At 38.2% G+C, this 22,588-nt stretch overlaps 3 protein-coding genes across 3 annotated transcripts; 1 reads left to right on the top strand and 2 right to left on the bottom strand.

The window, feature by feature from the left end:
• Positions 1-299: 299 nt before the first annotated feature.
• Positions 300-6,560, bottom strand: LOC306874797 (splicing regulator SDE2-like). Its single transcript, XM_079425047.1, has 7 exons — positions 5,975-6,560; positions 5,715-5,832; positions 5,330-5,441; positions 5,013-5,182; positions 4,007-4,112; positions 3,426-3,906; positions 300-1,271 (listed from the first exon to the last, which is right to left on the bottom strand). The coding sequence occupies exons 1-7, from the start codon at positions 6,188-6,190 to the stop codon at positions 1,056-1,058; spliced, it is 1,419 nt and encodes a 472-aa protein (XP_079281173.1). The 5' UTR covers positions 6,191-6,560; the 3' UTR covers positions 300-1,055.
• A 562-nt stretch (positions 6,561-7,122) lies between these two features.
• LOC306874794 (small ribosomal subunit protein bS1m-like) lies at positions 7,123-8,881 on the top strand. Its single transcript, XM_079425044.1, has one exon. It carries the CDS (start codon positions 7,129-7,131, stop codon positions 7,648-7,650), a length of 522 nt encoding a protein of 173 aa, XP_079281170.1. The 5' UTR covers positions 7,123-7,128; the 3' UTR covers positions 7,651-8,881.
• Positions 8,448-22,170, bottom strand: LOC306874796 (calpain-1 catalytic subunit-like; the record flags this gene model as incomplete). The annotated part of the gene is made up of 21 exons (XM_079425046.1): positions 8,448-9,112; positions 10,135-10,502; positions 10,649-10,707; positions 10,807-10,920; positions 13,180-13,258; positions 13,350-13,418; positions 13,532-13,596; positions 13,683-13,740; positions 13,819-13,884; positions 13,983-14,022; positions 14,148-14,359; positions 14,864-15,045; positions 15,137-15,297; positions 17,084-17,158; positions 17,243-17,328; positions 17,417-17,500; positions 17,603-17,771; positions 17,841-17,974; positions 19,693-19,811; positions 20,901-20,970; positions 21,925-22,170. 20 exons carry the CDS (start codon positions 22,168-22,170, stop codon positions 10,476-10,478), a joined length of 2,115 nt encoding a protein of 704 aa, XP_079281172.1. The 3' UTR covers positions 8,448-9,112; positions 10,135-10,475.
• Between the last annotated feature and the right edge of the window lie 418 nt (positions 22,171-22,588).

Below are 22,588 nucleotides of genomic sequence, written 5' to 3'. Positions count from 1 at the left end.
TGAGAAAATGCTATAGAAGCAGCATCATGGATGATCGTATTCGCTTTTACTTTGATCAGGGACTCGCTCAAACTGAAATAGCTCTGTGTCTGTCAGTGATTGACGACTTACACATAAATGTTCGCCACTTGAGAAGGAGGCTGTCGGGTCTGCAACTTTATCGTCGAAGACAATCTAGCGACCCTGATTTTCTCACGATAGCTACAATTACGTCGTGAGAAAACGGTTTTTACGTTGAGATCAACTTTCGTTATGTCGAGATAACAAGACAGAAAAATTATAATAATGCATGGCCGCTTAGAATGTCCGTATGTCATGGTGTTGCTTTATTGTGGTTTTAAATATTAATGTAATAAAATCAGTGCATTTGATGGAAAATGTATCTTCATTTACACACAAAAATTCTAAAACCCTGCTCTGCATCAGAAACCAAATTTGTTGTTTATTTTTCTATAAAATGACTATCATAAATAAAAGGTTACTTTCACATTCTATACGCTAAAGATACATGACACAGAGTAATAACAACAATATCAGGAGACAAAATTGTGCAACAATATTTTACTTGATAAAGTTCAGATCACATATACAATCAAACACTGAGCAATATGAACAATCTTTTAGACAGATTAATTGTTGAATGACTTTCCACCCACATCATAAACATGTGCCTGATTACCAGAATGTCTCTGTATGAATGAAAATAAAAAACTATTTACTATGACTGAATTATCATGAAGAATTTATTGTACATATTACAAAAATGTTAACCTGAGTTTCACCTTTTGTAACTTGGCATGTTTTTCTAACAGACAAAAAATAAAATAAAATGCCACATATTGGGGACTAAAGTTCAACTTTAAAGTTCAATCCAGATTGTTATCTGTATCTGATCAATCATGTCATTCTAATTTGAAAAGAAAGAATCTAGCACTCATTATTGTCCCAAACTGGGGATTTTTCTAAATTAGGTGTTAGATTTTTACAAACGACACTTTAAACATAACTCAGGACATACCAAACACAAGCAAAGCAAAACGGGTTAAAAACACAAGTTATTTCTTCTTGCCCTTGGTGGGTTTAGCCAAGAGCGCAGGGTCAATCTGATCTGGACTCAGTCCTTTGACGGAGAACAGACGCGCAGCCCGTTCCTGCAGCGTTCCTCCACACTTCATCCCTCTTTCCATCAGCTCTTTCTTCAGCCGCTCCAGACCCAAATCCTCCAGCTGCTCCGGCCCACTCACAGGCAGCAGATCCAGCAGACCCTCCACCTGAAGAGAGCAAAAGACCAGTCAGTATTAGGGGTGTGCGATACTGACAAAAAAATTTAAATCTCAACATTTCCTGGGATTATATCGATAATGAGAATTAGACGATATTTTGCTGAGTATGTTATTCTTCTGGTATCTTAAGGACTGACGTGGACAGCTTGACTCCTAATGTTTTTGATATTCTTCATATTCTGTGGTGGTCAGTTCACACTGATAGAAATTAAACTTTTCCAATAAGTTTAAACTAATTTTTACATTTTATGGGTATTTTTACCTTTATAAAGCCTTTTTCATCCATGATCTTTTAAGCCAAATTCTTACATTTAAAGTGAAATAGAATGATAAGACATTTGGGCTGTTACCAAGCAAATTAAATCAGTATCAACAAAATTCATCTTTGCAATGCAGAGGAAACACAGAAGCTGCATCTGAAGTCGTATGTAGATGCATTTACACACTGCTTAATGCAGAACATGAATGGATTTAACCTGCAGTTACAAAACGCATAAATAATGTTTCAATTTATATGGGGCCGTTGAATGCTTGAATCTGATTGGCTGACGAAAACACACGGCGAACGTAGTTCCAGGCAAAATTGAAAAATGTACACGCTTTTGCTGCAGTTCTATGGATGTTTTGCCCTACAAGTCTTCGAGCCGGTAACGTGACTGAAAACTATCAATACAACCAAAACCAACAAGACATTGGCCAAATACATATAGTAAGCAATGGGATAAAAATGACAAATCATTTCCATGTTTTGCCGCAAAATTACGTTTATGTACGTAAAGCACATACTCTGTTTCTCCCGCTCTCTCTCCCTCACAGAGACACAGTTACACACATGAAAATATACACGCTAATGTTGTTAGCGCTGCTCTGACGACTTTGTCAGTAAATAGTTTAGCAACTTAAAATAAACATGACATTTCTCACAAGCGAAGCGAGGTAACAACTGCACTGTTCGTGAGGAACATTAACAAAGTTTCACTAGAAGGGACGCTGCTGCCGAACACGGATTCATTAATTCACGCACGCTCAATCTCTCTCATAACTTTATTAACTGCATTAGTTATTAACTGCATTAGTCTACTATCAATGGCTCAAGCCTCAGTTACTAGGTCTAAAATTACGTTTTGGAATTAGCAACGGAGGCGATGGATGAGATGCGGAAGAAATATCTGTGTGCATTATTTTTCTAATAATTCAACGGCCCGTCGTCAATTATTCCTAACATAAACAAAACGTTGAATATTGTTATTCAAAATTATTTCAATAATAAAAGATACTTTAAATGTGAAATTAAATCCGCCAGTAGGTGGCAGCAAGTCACTGGTAATAAGCGAGTCATTGATTGAACCGATTCATTTAAATGAATTATTGATTCTTTCAGGAAGGAATAACCATCATGTTGCTCAGAGACGCAAAACAGTGCTGTGGCTTTGTTTGGAATCATTTTTGTTGTCGAAATGGCGCAAAAACATGCAATATTAGTGTCTAAAACGCAAGTTTCTCAATTAACTTCTTGTTTTTTGAACCGTTGTAAAATTTCAATATCACATTTGTAATCATGGTCATTTTTGGAGAAAAAAAAAAAACAGCATTTTACATGTGAAACTGATTAACTATATTAAGTGCTATAAATATATACATTTTCTGCCCGATTTTCTTGAATTTGTGGTTATTCTAAATATATTAGACTGAATTATGCAGTGAAAGAACGCACTCGTACTAGTCTAGACTTAAGCGTGTATTTTGTAGGGGTGTTTTGAAAAATACTCGATAATGTCAAATTGCACATCGTTAAAACAACAATTACAATATTATCACAGAAGATATATAAAATCGCACACTTGTCAGTCAGTATTACCAAAAAACATTTCCAGCATGAAAATCCACGGTTGTGGCTAGAAGGGATACAGCTCTGACCGGAAACGAACAATGAAATTAATTTTCTACCTATTAGATTGTGTTTTATTAATGTCTACACCTACCCCAGCCCTAAACCTACCCCTTACAATAATGAAAAAAAAAGTAATTATTGTTATACAGTGGGACAAAAATGACGCTGTATTGATGTGGGCATGCCCAGTAGTGCCATACGTATCCTTTCTAGCCTTAACCAAAATCCACTTCAGAAGCAGAACATCTCACCTCTTCCTGTGCCTGACTGCTCTCGACTGGGCCGCTTGGTGCTTCTGTGGGCTCAACTTGCGATTTATCCTCTTCGCTGGTGGCGTTTTGGCTGGTTTCAGCTGTACATTCCTTGTGCACCTCCTCCTCCACCTGTGTTGGGGAGCTCGATGCGGGACTCTGGGAGAATTTATCCTCTTCGATGTTGCTGTTTTGACTGGTTTCAGCAGTACACTCCTTCTCAGCGTTCTTCTGCACCTCCTCCTCCTCCACCTGTGTTGGGGAGCTCGGTGCAGGACTCTGGGAGGAGGAGCTGCTGGAGCTGCTGGGCTGGTCCTGAGGGTCTGTCCTGTCTCTCCCCCTGGTGGCAGAAGGCGGCATAGCCGGTTTGGGAACATCTGAACTGCGTGAAGCCCCAGAGGTGGACGGAGAAGCCTCGCTGTCGCTGTCATCACTTCCTTCACCAGAGCTGCCCATCTCCTCCAGTCCTCCGAGGCCAGTCCTAGTGGATTCATGGAATGCATGTTACAGTTAGCGATTGAATTTAGTGAGTCTAGTCTGCCAGATTAGCATTTTCTTTAACACATGTGAAATCAGCTTACCAGAAACATTTCTTCTTTGCTTTCTTTTCACTGTCGGCTGGTGTCGGACGCTTGCGACTCGGTCCCTCGTCTGCCTTGACAAGACCACTAGAGGAAGCCTGCATGCCTGCAAGAAAAGACAACTTTTACCTTTACTGTCAATAATAATTAGGTTTGGGAAACATACTTGAATATTTACAATATACAATATTAAAGGGGGGGGGGGGGGGGGGGGGGGGGGGGGGTCAAATCAATTAATCACATACTAAATAAAAGCCTAGGTTTACATAATATATATGTATGTGTATATTCATGTCTATATAAATACACACACACACGTAAATAAAATATACACATTACTCACGCATATATTATTTAATCATGGACTTTTATTTTATGCAGTTAATCATAATTAATTGATATGACAGCCCTATTTCAGCCCAAATAATTATCTCTTACAAATATATATATATATATTATTTTATTAACTATAATTTTACATAATATTGTTAGAATATTAATGATAATACTAAATAAATACTATATTTAATATATAATTTACATTTTGATAATTTCATATAACATCTTTCTAGGAAATAAAGTAATTTTCAGAATTGTAATATTTATTATTATTAATGACTTAGTATTATTGTTTTTGGCTATAAAATCAAGCAATGTGAAATTACTTTAACTTGTGAGTATGAGAATATTAAATAAGGAAATATTTTAGTTTAATGTAGACTAACTTTAATCTCAGTTCAAATGAAATTCTGATTCATTTATGTGGTGTATTTAAATGATTTTTATATATATATATATATATATATATATATATATATATATAAATCTTCAAATGAGCTTGGGATAATGGTGCAGTGGTTTAACTTTCACTCACTAGGATGGAACTAAATGTGTAAATAATGCTGTTTATAGCTCTTTATCATCCTCCAATGTGCAAATATACTCTAGCACTACTATAAGACAGTAGATGTGTGCAATTTTTATATATGAAATGAATTCAAGTTACCTTTCAATACGGAGTCCTCCAGTCTCTCTGAGAGGTTGTGGCACTGCTGTTCATAATCAGTGTCTGTGAAATAATGTTTGGGCTCGGCCAGTTTCCTCTGAATCCGCTCCAGACGACGCTGCTCCTTCTCTGCCTCTCGATCCGCCTGCTTTTTCAGCCAATCTGCCATTCTACAAACACGCATACAAATTCAATTATTCACACAATAAGACGACCTAATGGTGGAGCAGAAAACACCAAATCCATAAAACAATTCAGTCAATTAAGTAACTAATCAAACAAGAATGCTAAATGGATATGGTAATCATCAGCATTACTGTTTCTCGTGATTGACGTCTCTCAGTCTCCTTCCACTCAGATCTCTACAGGCCTCGCGGTTAGTGGTCTTTTCAATTTGTGCACCCAGGGCCCTCAACATAGAGCCAAATCCTACAAAACCGATGAGTTTAAAACAGCTTAAACATTTATCAAAGACTTTTAAGCGCTCAAAACTTCTATAAAATTTAAAAAGAAACACTAAAAGAGAGAGCAAACACTAGTAGATGATTGGTTACAAATTGTAAATGTGTCCAAAAATTTACACGAAAGAATATTCTTTATTCTGTCATATAACAACTAGCCAAATATCAACGACCCATCATATTCGTATATTTACAAGCTTCAAAAAAGCTCAGTAGTGCTGCTCTGGACTAGTCTGTTTACCTCCTTTGCCTCCACATAAGCGAGGCTCCACACGGTACACAACTCCAGCCTGAAGAGAGTCGCTCCTCTGAGACACGCGGCCATTACTCTTCACATACACATCCGCGAAGGAGGCGCCCTGAGAGAACACAACACATATTTCAGCTGATTTCAACCATAATAATCAAACTGAACCACCACGCGCGAGAGTCACAGCACAATCCTGAGTTCATATTTCAGGCTTCGTGAAGGTTTGGCTACTGTAATCACTGATCGCTCACCTCTTTAACGGCAAAATGATCGATAAGATCGCTGACAGTCGAGGCCGGGGCGACAGTAAGGTTAATAAACCTCAAATCTGGTGAAACTACAAAGAGCTCCATGTTTTCTTCTCCTCTGTTCTCGAAGACGAACTTATAAACTTCCGGAAAAACGTCTTCTTCTTCTTCTTCGGGATTTTGGCGAATTCCGCGCATACCGCCACCTACTGTTTTCATTCATGCACGGCTACTCATATTTTATTTCGGGTGCTGTATTTCTGGCTGCTGCGTGCTGCTCCCATGCCAACAAAACAGATTGTGTGTTCCCCTATTCCTTAGTTTTATTTATTTATTTACGCTGACTCAACTACGGAAAGAAATTGAGCAATATATCCAGGCTATTTTATCTTAAAAGATTTCCAAAAATTAAAACGGTAAACCCACGCAGCATTTTTAATTAATTTTGTTAAAGGAAGCGATGCATTTTGTCAATACGTAATATTTTATTATTAGCGGTATCATATATTTATGCATAGTAATGAGCGCCATGAATACAAAACCACATTGCGAAAATTAACCATATTTTTACTACAAATTAAAAAATAATAATGGTAACATGGTAACTATAGTTATATCCATATATGTCTATGTCATGGTAACCACAAATTAACCGTTTTTTTATTTGCTATATCTATTTATTTATTGCAGAAAAAGGTAACATTCAAAAAATAACAATACAGAATCTAAACAAATAAGAGAGAAAAATAAATAAAGGCATAGTTCACATTCAATTTTAACGAATAATGATATTATAAAGTACCAGGGGGGTTTAAGTGTATCATAGTATTTTAAACATTTCACAGACTTTTTTTTTTTAACAGTTTTATTGAATAAATATAAAACTCAAAGTCAGAACAAAAGACATTTAACACAGGAAATTAATTAAGAAATTGATGTGTGAAATTTATCTGAAAGGTTAACAATAAATTCTAGATCCTTATTGCTTTGTTTTCATAATACAAGATAACATCCTTTAAAGTAAAGCTATAATTAATAACCATAGGAAATCTGCCAAATCAATCCAAAAGCGGTTTACGACTTCCCAGAAAAACAGTCTGTTCCCCTCGTCATCTGATTTTGAAGTGTTCCCCTCGTGCTGCGTATGACGTATCAACATGGCGTCGCTCTGCAAGGTGATGCACCACATGAGCTCCAGATCATCTGTACTACCAAAACACTGCGTTTTTACCACGCTCAGGTCATTATGCAGCTCAGATGCGAGCGGAGATGATGGTAAATCAGCTGCGAGGGTGAAGAGCGGGTTCGCAGCCGCATATGAGCAGCACTCGGACCTGCGGCAGAGCGGCGAGCAGAGCTCCGGGGACGAGACCTCCTTCGCCTCGCTCCTGCGGCGCTCCGCGCTCATGCAGATGGGTCCGGCCAAAGACAAGATCGCCGTCGGGAAGATCTTTCATATCGTCAATGACGATCTGTACATCGATTTCGGCGGGAAGTTTCACTGCGTGTGCAAGAGGCCCTCTGCGGACGGGCAGAAGTACCAGCGGGGCAGCAGGGTTAGGCTGAGGCTGGAGGATGTGGAGATGACCTCGCGGTTCCTCGGAGCGACCGTCGATACGACGCTGCTGGAGGCGGACGCCACTCTGCTGGGACTCATAGAGAGCAAGACGAAGGAGTAGTTGCCACTGAGAACGCTACGTGTGAACGAATGGACTCAGTATTGTGTATGAGATATAAAATTTAACATTGCAATTGATTCTTGTTTATCTATCACCCAATTTATGAAGAATTCTCTCTCTCTCTATATATATAATGGAATATATAATAGGGAACATTTCATATACATGGGAAATATGTATTTATACATACACACACTATGGAAGCGCGTTCCCACCACAGAGAAAGAAAAAACTAAACTTCTATGAATAAAAAGACCAGAATTAGAATGTAGACATTCAGAATTCTGACTTTACATTCGGTTTAGTTCCGATTCACAATTAAAAATAAAAAAGGTAAATGTGACTTTTTTCCAATTCACTTTTATTTTTTGCAATTGTGAGTTTATGTCTCACAATTACAAGCTTGTATCTCACACTTCTGAGTTTCTATATAGCTTATATATAGTTCAGATTACTTCTTGGAATTGTGTGGAAAAAGTGAATTGTGAGATATAAACTGAGAATTGTAAGCTCATATCTCATAGTTCATACTTTTTTCTTGGAATTGTGAAAAGGGAGATTTAAACTCAGAATTGCTGGGAAAAAATGTAATTCAGCAGCCACTGAAAAGCCATGTCGACATACCAAGAAGTTATGTTTATTCTTTATTTTCACTTCCCTAAATTAAGAAACTTCATAAAATAAAGGATCTAGCATAGCACAATTCCCAGAATATCCTACAAGTAACAATAAAAAGGTGATGTGTGGAGGCAGCAAGGTTCAATTCCCAACCCAATAAATGTGCTTTAACAAATACTCAATATCAAGAAACCAGTTCTTTTATTTTAAAAAGTTATGGGAGGATGTTGAAGCTTCAAGAGGGGGCAAGGCCAAAATAAACATAAAACCTCTAACTATTAAGGAGAAACTAACTAAGCTAAAACAAAGAAAAGGAAACAAAAATACAATGACAATACACTAACTCCCTAACTAGCATAAAGAGGAGAAAATCAAGATACAAAGAAAATGGCACCCACCTCTCTACTAACATATTCTCCATAAATTGACAAACTTCATAAATAACAAGAAAGTACAAATAGATAACTTCCAAACCAAACTTCTTGTCGTAGGCCTCAGTCACCACAAGAGTGTTAACACAATAACAATACAAAGAAACCAATCAACAAAATATTAAACAAAAAAACTAATAAAGCTTGTTGTGTTGAGAATCTTCACAGTTTCCCCTCCTCCTGCAATCACATCAGATCCCCAATCATTGGAATCAGGTGGCAGCCATTACCTCCTGCTTATGGGAAATAAAGGGGGAGAGAGAGAAAAACAAAACACGTCCTTGGACGTAACAAAATAATTGCACATCAAACCACAGTGATCATAAATGCTATCAAAATCAAGATTAAATAAAAAATGACATATCTTTAAATATCAAGGCCATAATGGTGCAAACTTCAAATGCTAAGTTAAGCTACATATGCATTAGGGATGTAACGATTACCGGTTTGACGATAAATCATGATAAAATTCCCCGCGGTTAGTATTACCGTTTCATATTTTAATTATCATTAAAACCGTATTCGATTACCGTGATTTAAACAACTCGCGATAAATAAATACCGTCCGGCATAAAGCAGAGTTTTCAGTAACAGTCTCACGTGCGCACAGCAGCACAGTAGTTTCGTTCTGAGTGAAAATAGGGCGGAAAAGCTGGGAGGTTTTAAAAGAGTGCTAAGGGAATTATACAAATTAATATATCAATGAATTAATTATATGAATGTACCTCTGAAGGTTCGGACTGTCTTCAGAAACGATTTGATGGCATTTTGTTCTCATCTTCGCTCCATGTAATACCTAAAGGAAGTGTTCGCGGAGTTCACAGGAATCAGCTGTAATTCAGCTTTTCCGTATAAAGCGCCACCTGCTGCCAGAGAGTGGATTTACAGACACTTATTTACATTCAGTCTGTGTGCAGTTTCTGTCTGGCCAAAAAATTGACCAAATTTGCATGACCTGCTGTAAATTTTAACCGGTTGATGAAAAACAAACTTATGTACATTTAAACAATTCAGATAAGCTATATAGAATTATTTATGGAGCAGATAAAATACATATAATCATTTATTAATTATCATTTTAATTTAACCCTTTTCTTTAAAGGCTGAAATGTGTGGTCTACCTTTATGTTAAACTTTTTCAAAGCTTTATTTGAACATTTACATTATTTATTTGAACATGCTATTAAACTGGTGTCAGTCAAGTTGTCATTTAAAATCCAGACCTCATTGGTAATGTTATTGTTTTAGTGATTATGCAAACAAAAAGTCATTTTATTTGCTGTTTGTTGATTTTTAAGTATAAGACTTGGTGAAGTGATTTATGTATCGGTACTTTTTGAACATCTCCAGCACATTTTAACAATATCGTGATAATACTGATAACCGTGATAATTTTGGTCACTATAATCGTGATGAGAAATTTTCATACCGTTACATCCCTAATATGCATGTGAGGTACAGTAAAATAACCTATAGCATGAGGTTAGTGGCATGCACCTAATCATAAAGCGATGTTAAGTTGCTCTCTGAAATGCTACAATATATTCTGTTAACATTTAGCGGTTCATAATTAATAAACACATCTTGCATAATTAGGATATCCATTTTTTAATCAAGAAGCATATAGTGCCATAGGCTCATGTGATGGTTAGGTTGGATGTGTTTTAAGGCAGTATGTACTGTATTGCTCAGGCATCTTTGGGTATAATGGCTTAAAGCTGCAGTTGAGGGAGTGATTTTGGCCCTACTAGACCAGCACGATATTATCTTCACACATCAACCACACATGGTCAGGTACAGCCACTGTAAGAGAGAGCAAAATAGTTAATTATTAAATTTTCTTTGCTAGAAAAAATATACAGTATTAAGTTAATACATTACTAATGTAACGTTCCACCATTTTGAAAATTGTACTGTAGGTGAAACCTAGAAGGTAAGAAATGACCCACCTCACTAACATTGAGCTCTGCGACGCCTGAGCCCTCTTTGTCCAGCTCTCTAAAAGTCCCTGTTAAAAAAAATGACACATTTAATCAGTCATTTTAGTGAAAAAATTACTTTTTTTATATATATACATAAACAGAATTAGACTGTGTAAATGACTTACTGAACATGGCCTCCAGTTTGACCAGGCAACAGACAAAGTTGTCAAAGTCAATCGTATCTCCATCAGAATATCGTGCCACAATTATTTGATGCAGCTTGTTATTGAGTTTAAAACCTGAAAACAAAGAAAAGGCATCATTTTAAGCCTTTGATTTTGAATTAAACCACCGATCTCAGTTCAGTTTTGTATATCTGTAGACATTTTTTATGCAACAAATGTATAATTTAAAGAAAGAGTAGTAGTTTATAGTCTCTTATTAGCCTGTAGGGCCAAGCTCTCCATAGAACAAGCAAAACAAGCCTTGAAAATTAATAAAAGAACACATATTATAGACACACTCCATATTTAATGGCATTAGGTGATTTATTAATTGTATTTAATAGATTATACTATAAATAAAACAACTGTAGTGTGTTTGTAAAAGCTGTTTTATGCATGTTTTGGCCGGAGTTTTTGTTGCATTCACACAGATTTGACCAGTAGGTGTCACCAGCGTAAAGTCTTTCAAGCGCTTCAAAATAGTGAATCCGTTTGCAAAGCAGTTAGTTCAACTGACAGCAGCAGTTTTAACATTAAGTGACATGACATCTGACGCACAGATGCTATTGGCACATGCCACAATGCTCGGTGGAGTGTCAGTGGAGACTGGCATGTGTCACTGACATTGCCACGTAAGTGTCGCAATTATATCTATAGAAGATGCAATTGTGATGCGATATCCTAATTTAGTGATAAAAAAAAAAAAGTCAATTAAACGTATTAACCCATTCTAGGATGCACGGGAGGAGATGGAGGGGGGGGGGGGGGGGGGGGGGATATCATGGATCACTACGAACACCGCATTCGTATAAATTTTACATTGGCCAGCGCCAGATTGTCATCTGGCTTTATTGGCATGACTGTAAAAAAATACAATGTTTAATATTGTATTGTACAAGACGCAGTCCATTGACGTGTCACAGGTTTTAGTGACATGCCACTGAAAACTGGAAGTGCCACCGAGAGCATAGTGGCATGTGCCAATGGCATCTGTGCATCAGATGTCATGTCACTTAATGTTAAAACTGTCCCTATCAATTTATTCAAAGCTTTGTTTAGTTCTCCCACCGCTAGGTTAAAGTAAACTTCATTTGAAATCCTAAAATCTATCATTGCTCATTGTCAGTGGCGGTGTTAGTAAACGTATGAACCGGGGGCTTGTTTCATAAAACGACTTTAACAAATAAGCCAGGCTTATTTCAGTTAGTCTGACTTATTTTGAACCAAATCAACTGATTATAAGTCAGGCTAACTGACATAAACCTGTCTTATTTGGTAAACTTGTTTTATGAAACAGGCCCCAGTTCACTTCAGTAAATCGGAAACACACGGCAACATCAATGTAGTCCGATTCACAAACGAATCACTCTCAGCACGAACTGGTTCTTTTTAGTGAATCAAAAACATACAGCATGACCAGTGTAGCCAGATTCACAAACAAATGATTGTTAAAGGAACACTCCACTTTTTTGGAAATAGGCTCATTTTACACCTCCCCTAGAGTTAAACAGAGTTTTACCATTTTTGAATCCATTCAGCCGATCTACGGGTCTGGCAGTAGCACTTTTAGCTTAGTTTAGCATAGATCATGGAATCGGATTAGACCGTTAGCATCTCGCTCAAAAATGACCAAAGAGTTTCGATATTTTTCCTATTTAAAGCTTGACTCTTCTGTAGTTACATCGTGTACTAAGACGGACGGAAAATGAAAAGCTGCGATTTTCTAGGCCGATATGGCTAGGAACTATACTTTCAATCCGGCTTAATAATCAAGGAACTTTGCTGCCGTACCGTGGGTGCAGCAGGTGCCAATGATATTACGCAGCGCCTGAAAGTAGTCCCTGCTAAGTAACTAGTTATGATATAGCTGGGGACTACTTGCAGGCGCTGCGTAATTAATTGCGTAACTTACTCTTTGGTCATTTTTGAGCGCGATGCGAGATGGTCTCTAATCAGATTCAATGATCTATGCTAAACTAAGCTAAAAGTGTTACCGCCAGACCCGGAGATCGGCTGAATGGATTCAAAAATGGTAAAACTCAACCAGTTGTAAAATGAGCCTATTTCCAAAAAAAAGTGGAGTGTTCCTTTAATAATTGTTTTTTAAACATAAATCACAATCCGTAAAGTCTGATTCCTGAAATAATTACTCTTATGAACTGGTTCTTCTTAGGTATTCAAAACATACAGCCTTGACTTCCAAAAACCATGCGCAAATAAACCAAAATATACCAAATTAATCAATGATTTAGAATCAGATTTGAATCAAATCTGGATCGATACTCTTCCTTAATCTCTATGGTCACAAGATGAACATTAAAAACTCTTTATTACCAGCTGACTCCACAGCAAGGCGCATTTCATACGAGCTCATTGTGCCAGATTTATCCAGATCAAACTGTCTAAAAATGCCCTGCAAATAAAAAAAAAAAAAAAGAGTTTGAGTTGCCACCATACTATTCATATGATGTAGAGAAGGTTATGTGGCACCATCAGTTTCTCACCAGCCACTTCCTGATTTTATTCCACAGAATCTGGAACTCCACAATTCCCAGCCGAGCACTGCCATCTTTCTGAGTTTGATCAGTCAGGGCCAACAAAATTGAACAAAGGTTCAATAATCAGATGAAATATACACACTATTAGATAAGCAAAAGTTGCGTAGCATTTTACAATCTAAGGATACATCCATCAGGCCGACCATGCACCTACACGCCTCCAAACTGAACCCATCTGTCTTCAAGTCCCTGTCTGAAGAACACAGAAGAGCCAAGGTATTTCTCAAGTACACAGACACAGACCAGACATGAACACTTAAAAGTGCTGGCCGAGCTTACGTTTGCCAACCACTCGGTTCAGAATGGTCCTGAGCTCATGAACTGAAATCTCCATGTCCTACAAGCGAGTTTAGATCAAGTTTAAGCTAATGGAATACACAATGATATTAATGAAAACAGATAGACAGAAACACACCTCTCCAGACAGCTGCGCAAACATTTTTTTAAAAGAGTCTTCCATGTTCTCTTCTGAAACCTCCTCCTGTGGATAAGAATGTTTTTTTTTTTTTTTTTTTTGAAGAAAATGTGAGCACAGTGTGTGTCATTGGTGTTTTATTTAAATAACAGAAAAGTCCTTACTTCATCTTCCAGGTTAAATGAAATCTCATCATCCATTTCTCTAAAAAAAAACAAAAAAACAAAAGAAAGAAAAATTTTTTCTCTATTGTGAAGCGATGCCACACAATTACAAAAAGAACAATACATAAGCTTTGTTTATTTTATTAGAACACTCAAGTCACTTACTGCGTTTCTGACTGTTTCTCAGTGAAGACTCGCAGGACGAAATCGGCCTCTTTTCCGGGCTCAAAAGTGGAAGGGACTATGAGATACTCGCCAGGTGGGAGCTTCAGTCGTGTGCTGACTTCCCGCAGATTAATGAAGGTTTCTGAGCGCGCACAGGATGAGTGACGCAAGAAAAAGTCCTTCTTGAGGTGAACGCTCTGGGAACCACGAAACTTAAGTAACAGAAGAAATTAAGAGTTTATATCACAAGTTGTTCGCTTTCAAAACATTTAGGAATTGAATGTAATTTAGAGGTGAAGGGTGTGATTTCTGCATAACCAAACAGATCTGAAAAATAATTGTTTCGAACAGGTTTCCTGAACATTTGCCTGTCTGTCATTGGTCAGTAAAATTAACAGCTCTGCTCCAACCTCATGCCATTGGTTGAGCCACTGTTGCTATGCTGTGTTGGCGAAAAACTCAAACAGAGGAATGTTTTCAAAACACCAGAGACACAGTCTTTATACATTTAGGAAAAATTAACCAAAAAAATAGCTTAATTAAAGTCTTAATAAAAGCATATTACAAGCATTTTAACACACTTCACCTTAAATTAATTTAATACTGAAAAGATTCCATACCTCTTCTGGGACCTAAATAAAAACAGGAATAAAAGACAAGAAATTAGTCAAGAATGATATTTATTTAACAAAGTTTGTGATTGTTGTATCTCGCATTTGTCCTCCGACCTCATATAAGGCGAAGCCAACGGTGTGCATGTCCTGCCCTTGCTTGCGGTAACGTCGCCTGTCCTTCTGCATCAAGGCCACCAGCAAGCTGCAGGCTACCTCATCATCCTCAGGATCATCATCTTCCTCTAGCAGTGTGATCTTATATTGAGGGTTTATCCAGAATGTATCTGACAACAAAAAAAGATAAGTGTGTAATGTAGTATGTCTTAGCTGATGCATAAGTTTCATTGGGGTTGTGTGACTGTGAAGGGATCTCACTGGGGTGGTTCCTGCAGCCCCCTGCTGTACTTCCTCTCCTCCAGGTGCCGTTAAACTTAATCGTGTTCCAGAAATTTAGAGAATCTTCACTCAGAGCATCTGGCGTGAGGTTACAGATCTCCAGACGAGAAAATTGACGTTTGAACTCCTGAAATGACATCCTGAAGAGGCCAGAGAACAGAGTGTCAATAAAATTATGTGAAGGGAAACAGAAATGATAATTTAGTAAACAGCGGCCGGTTGCACCAGCTGTACGTAAGTTACAACTTAGCCTAGTTTTGACGTAAATGGGCACTAAGTTACAACTTACGCACTACTAAATATTTGTTTGTTGAAGTGTAACTCTACGCATAAACTAAATATTTACAGAAGCGACTTCTCAGGAGTAACGGTTGGAATAAAACAGCAGACTGATGAACTGCATCAATCCTTTTGGCATATATGATGCTGCTGACATTTACACTTGTGAATAAACCTACTTTTTTATTATCAAGTCTTCAACACCCCATCTACAGCGCGCCTCTGTGCGCTTCGGTCAATGTTGCGGACATTAAACTTGCATTTAATCAAGTTCTGCTCACGTATTTGAAGGTTTCTATTGGATTATTTAGGGTAAACGTCATATTATGCAACTACGCATTACTTTACAGAGAGCTTACGAACTACTAGCTACGTCCTGCCTTACGAACAACTGGTGGAACCAAATAATGTATAGATTTAGTTACAAACTAGCTAGTAGTTACTAAGCCTCTAGTGTGGACTTAACATTCTAATTTAAGGAAGAAATTACGAATGGCTGGTGCAACTCTACCCTGAACCTGAAGGAGTTGATTCCAGAGAATGATTCCAGCAAATTATAAAATTTTTACAATATATAGTTCACATAAAAAAAAAATAAAAAAAAATGACTAAAAGACTCACAAAACTAAAAAAAAAAAAAAAAAACTATGACTAAAAGACTCACTAGCCTCTTTCACACAGCAATACCAGTAAATTGCCAAAAAATAACCAGAATGGATTTACCGGTGAATTCAAAAATGCGCTACTCACACAGGCAACGACGTTACGTCTTTTTTCCAAAAAAAAAAAAAAAACACCATTCACACATCGGTTTCAAATTACCGGTAAATTCTGTCACATTATTAACCAGAAATGACCTCTAAACGGCTGCGCCTCCCAGTGTCGTGTTTGTAAACGTGGAGGCGTATATGTGATCAGCGTTTTTGTAGATGTTTTCATTTTTGTGTCAAACGTTCACATTCATGCAGCGCTTTTGGGCCAGAGACATTATATTAGATGACTTCAAACCGAATTACACAGCACGGAGTCAATGCGTCATCTGCATCAGAATGTTACGATTGGCCCAGAGCCAAGAGTTTTGAATTTCATCGCTCTAGATTGGCCTGGAGTAGACGTCTTATGTCAGCGCGTTCTGAACTCGTACGTTCTTATACCGGTACTTTTCATTCTGCATTCACACAGAGCATCATTCCGGCAATTTACTGGTAATGTTACAACTTTTCATACCAGTAAAATGCTGGAACGAATTTACCGGTATTTTTTAAAAGGTCCTGTTCACACATGATCTCTTTAAGGCAATTTACCAGTAATTTTCCAGCGAAGTCTGTATGTGTGACAGGGGCTTGAATCAGTGAATGAATCCAAACAAGTCCATTTTTTGTGAACAGAACCAAGGATTTACGTGATTGGGATAAATAAAAATCCTCATGTTTAGCAGTCACAGCTCTTCTGGGATATGTAGTAGTTTGGTAATCAAGGTAATAAACACTTCAGTTCATGCAGGGGAATCGAAAGCTTTGGAGTCGACTCTCAATTGCTAACATCTAAGAATGAAATAATTTATTCTTTTTGGGAGTGAGTCTCAGTCATAACACAGAGCGCATTGTTAAAGGTGTGAGAACCATAAATATCCAATTTCTGATTTACCAGAACTCGCCATCTTCCATGTGATTGTTCATTTCCTCTCGCTCTGCTGGATCAATCCCAACCCACTCAGAAGAACTGGAAATTAAGTATAAGTGTTACACTATGAGCAAGTCCTGTATGAGAAAGTCTATCCGAATTCATTCTGATTGGTTGACTCACCTGTCACTCCAAGCCCCTGTCCATTCAACTTGCCCCCAAGGGTTTCGGATGCGGATCAGCCTTTCTCTGCTGCCACGGAAATTCACCTAAAATTAAAACAACAACTTTGTTTGATGCAAATAGTTTAAATGGTAAATGAATGAGCTCCAGATACATTTTAGAGGTGATCCTGACCTCTCTGAGACCCGTGACTGAGTATGCATGCCCCTTCACCAGCTTCTTAAAGGTTACAGCCTCCATATCAAAGGCACTGGTAATCTACCAGACAAATGCACTCAAATTACACAAAACAATTTGTAAATGGAGCCATAAATGCTGCATTGTGTCTCCAGGCCTGTAGTAGGCGCTGTGGGGACTCACATCAATAGAGCAGCCCAACAGTGAGCCTCTCTCCAAGGCTTTGGCAATGATGCGATGCAAGTCTTTGGGAGCTCTACACAGCTCGTACATCTCGGCCACTCCACCCGTGAAGTCCTCAAAGCCTTCGGTGGTGGACCCTCCCGACAGAGCTTCATATGAGCCATTCAGCCTACAGGCACATGTGCACATGTTATGGTCCCTATGACTGTTATATAAAAAGAAAGAGTAAGAGACTCACTTGGCATAGGCCTTTTCCAGCAAGGCACTCCAAAACTCATTTCCCTCCGCTGAGTGAACAAACATCAGCTCTTTATCTTTTACAGGCAAACGGTCATCAATCACAACGTCCACCCACTCGCCAAACTGCCAGAACTGCAGAACATGGGAAAAAAACATATTAGCAAAACAAATGTTATGATAAAGATACAGTGGTGTGAAAAAGTGTTGGGCCCCTTCCTGATTTTTTTTTTTTTTTGCATGTTTGTCACACTTTAATGTTTCAGATCAAACAAATTTAAATATTAAATCAAATATAACAAGTAAACACAACATGCAGTTTTTAAATGAAGGGGTTTTTTTATGAAGAGAAAACAAAATCCAAACCCACATGGCCCCGTGTGAAAAAGTGTTTCCCAAGACTTGTGGACTGACAAGACAAAAGTTGAACTTTTTGGAAGGTGTGTGTCTCATTAAATCTGGCGTAAAAGCAACACAGCATTTCAGAAAAAGAACATCATACCAAAAGTAAAATATGGTGGTGGTAGTGTGATGGTCTGGGGCTGTTTTGCTGCTTCAGGACCTGGAAGACTTGCTGTGATAAATGGAACCATGAATTCAGCTGTCTACCAAAAAATCCTGAAGGACAATGTCCGGCCATCTGTTCGTGACCTCAAGCTGAAGCAAACTTGGGTTTTGCAGCAGGACAATGATCTAAAACACACCAGCAAATCCACCTCTGAATGGCTGAAGAAAAACAAAATGAAGACTTTGGAGTCAAAGTCCTGACCAGAATCCTATTGAGATGCTGTGGCATGACCTTAAAAAGGCGCTTCATGCTCGAAAACCCTCCAATGTGGCTGAATTACAACAATTCTGCCAAGATGAGTGGCCAAAATTCCTCCACAGCGCTGTAACAGACTCATTGCAAGTTATCGCAAACGCTCGATTGCAGTTGTTGCTGCTAAGGGTGGCCCAACCAGTTATTAGGTTTAGGCATTAGCATTTTTTCACACAAGGCCATGTGGGTTTGGATTTTGTTTTCCCTTCATAATAAAAAAAATTAATTTAAAAACTGCATGTTGTGTTTACTTGTGTTATCTTTGATTAATATTGAAATTTGTTTGATGATCTGAAACATTAAAGTGTGACAAACATGCAAAAAAAAAAAAACAGGAGGGGGGCCAACACTTTTTCACACCACTGTATATATGTAAAGATACCGTTCACCCAAAAACAAAAATTTGCTGAGAAGTGACTCGCCATCAGACCATCCAAGATGTGGATCATCTATCTTTCTTCAATGGAACAGATTTGGAGAAATTTAACATTACGTCGATTGCTGACCAACATTGTTAATTTCGGCAGGTCTTTATCTTGAGATGAAAATGCTTAAGCAATTTAAAGCAATGGTTTGAAGTTAAAATGTCCTAATGATGAATTTCTTTACAAATACGCAGCTTTTCACTTCACTAGAAGTTAATTAATGGACTGGAGTGGTGTGGATTATTGTGATGTTTTTATCAGCTGTTTGGACTCTCATTCTGACGGCACCCATTCACTGCAGAGGATCCACTGGTGAGCAAGCGATGTAATGCTAAATTTCTCCAAATCTGTTTCCATGAAGAAATAAACTCATCTACATTTTGGATGGCCTGATGGGGAGTAGATTTTTAACAAATCTTTATTTTCGGGTAAAAAATGAGTTTATTAACTCCTTTAATAAAAATTTATATTTTATAGTTCTAAAATATTAAAATAGTAAATTATCAAAACAAAGAATGAAAAGCAGAAGTTTAAGAACTTTGTATTTGTATTGTATCTGCTAATGTGTGTTTTACATGTCTGTCATTCATTAACAGTCGGCTGTGCACCTGGAAGTGGAAGATGCCGGCATACTCGTCCGTAAAGTTTTGTCCATGAGGTACAACTCTGTGAAGCAGCCTGTCGTTCAAAGTCAGGGACCCAATGGCAGCTAACAGCCAACAGTCACCTGAGTGGAGAAAAAAAATGACCATAGAAAATAATAAAGTATTTACTACAATGCTCCATTAGGGGAGCTCTCCACCCACAGCCAAAAAGGGGGTGGAGAATGTGTTTGTACAAGGAGATAACAGCACAGTTTCAGTACTGTACATTTACTCTGGATGAAAGCTGCTTTCTCAAACAACCTTGTCAAAGCCAAACCCCTTTGGCTGCAGAGGCTTGAACCACGTCATGAGGTTTTCTGTGTGCTAAATGAGAGGTATAACGCATATCTGTGATAAGCTTCACCATCCTCCTCCACCCAATGTTTGCTGTACAAACACACGCTTTGTTTGGCACTTATGAGTGCAAACCCTCTCTCTCTCTCTCTCTCTCTCACACACACACCATGAGCTGTAGCTTGCAGCCAGCGATCCCAGAGTTCTCTAATGCTACACACCCGAGTCTGTGTGACTCACCACTCAGACATCATGTTTAACCACTCCCCACCAGCCAGGAAACACACACACACACTTCCTCTTTACAGCAACAGAAAACACTTCAAATTGTGATCATAGAGGTGTTATGAATCATATTTTGACTAAGAGGGATTTGCCATTAGTTCATTCATACAACCAGTGGTCATACAGCCAAAATATATTATATATGCAGTAAAATAAAACATATAGTTCCAGTTCTGGCTTCTGATTGGTTGATGTAGTGTTCCAGTGATATACACAAAATCTATCTATCTATCAGTCCATGCATCCATCCATCTTTCTGACTATCTATTTCTATCTGTCTATCTACATTACAGTATGTTGACATCCATGCTAATAGCTCAGTGTGTATGTCTATATGCTGTGTGTATGCTGCTTTTCTGCAAGTATCCTAACTGGTACGTTCAGAAGAAAGTCTAACGTTTCTACATTTGTGTGGCACCGTTCGACAGCAGTATGTGTGAAGTTCACAGACACACTCGGTTTTGCTTGGATTTAAGCTGCTGGATCACCCAAACTGCATTGAAGCACAAACAAAGCTCCTGACATTCAGTGGGCGAACGTGTGCAAGCATGCAAAAAAACATACACACCCAGGCTAATACAGTATATACTCACCTAGGGCCCCCTGGCAAATATCTGTACGTGTGGCTCCGCCCACTATGAATTGAGGATTGTTTGACAGCTCCTGCAAACATTAGGCAAGCAAACACAACAACCAAGATGTGCTACTGTACCTGTCAACCTAAAACAACACACTTTCATGATTTCACATCAACTGTATCTTCAAACATACTCATCATACATCTGTGAGATGAGGTTTTCACTCAATTTCTTTGTCAAATGCAAAGTAGTCTTAAGTACATACAGGTATATTGTACAGTTTGGATACTGTCAGTTAAGCTATGAAAATATTGTTTGAGCTTTGAGAAGGACACACAGTCCAATTAAATTAAATTACTAATACAATTTAAATAATGAATTAAATGCTTCAGCATATATAAACAAAACTTTTCTAATTTTCTTTTTTTAAGGAGGATGGATATTTCATTTTTGTCAGTCAATTAGAAAATAACAACTCTTTAAGAGCTGAACTAACTCCAAGTTGCACGTTACCTCCACTGTCGGAGCCATGACTTAGTAGTTTTGCCTTGGTTTGCATGTGAGAAATGAGGATCTAGCTCATGTAATTAATCAATCTTGATCCTCCAACTTCATTTCCTGCCCTTTCTCTACTCTAACAATCAATACAACTGAAAAATGTCAAAAAAGAAAGCAAGAACCTTTTCTCAGTAATTAACACCAGAAGTTGCACATTGGTTCTCATATGGGAAATGAGAGTTCAAGTCTAGCTCATGCAGTTTCTCAATCTTGTTCCTCCCATTTCATTTCCTGTACTCTCTTTTGCATCCCAATCAATTAAGGTGTCAAGATGTGCTAGAAATAAAAACATGAGATTTGTCTTAGTAGTTAGAACATATTGCAGTGTCTTAGTTCTAATGTGGGAAATGAAAGTTCGAGCCAACCTTGTGTAATTTCTGTCGTTGTCCTCCCACTCCCTCCCAATCAATGTATTAAAATGTGCCAAAAATAGTGACTATGCATTAGCTAGCAGTAATAGGCCATGCTCTGCGGCACTCACAGTGGGCCTTGTCCACTGCACACCACGTGTTTTGGAGGAGTGTGGCGCGAGCTCCTTGAAGCCCAGTGACTGTGGCACGGCAGGGAAGCAGGGGTCCTCAAACAGCCTGCCACTCTCCAGACACTCTCTCTTCAGCTCCTCGTAGTCCTGGTTCAGGAACTTGACCGCATTGTCATTGCTTCCCATCCCTTCTGCCTGCAGGCGCTCCTTGTAGATACGTGATGACATTCCTCCAATTGAATACATGCTGTAGTGCACCAATATAAGGAAGTAGTCATTTAAACACATGCTTTAATCCAAAGTAAATCCCATATTTTTTCCAAACCCATATCCCTAAGATCCCATTCACTTTTTGTAACATGGAAAAGAGTGGACACTTATTGGTTTGCGTTCCATGGAAAAAAAGAAAGTAATTCAGGTTTGGAACAACATGAGAAAGAGTCAAATATTACAGAACTATCATTTTTAGATGAACTTCCCTTTAAACGATTATAGCTCCTGGGTTTCTTGTGAGAATCGAACCTGCAACCTTCTGGTTACAAACCCAGAGCTTTAACCGCTACACCAAACCAAACAAATGACTGAAAGTGTGTGCATATGGCAGATGGAGACTGGTTACTAGAAGCTAGCACAGAACTAGCACCATCATTTGACAGCGCGCATT

Source organism: Barbus barbus, assembly GCF_936440315.1.
Source record: "Barbus barbus genome assembly, chromosome: 9".
Classification (NCBI taxonomy): domain Eukaryota; kingdom Metazoa; phylum Chordata; class Actinopteri; order Cypriniformes; family Cyprinidae; genus Barbus; species Barbus barbus.
Note: the sequence above shows the minus strand (reverse complement) of the source record. Positions and strands in the feature narration are given on the sequence as shown.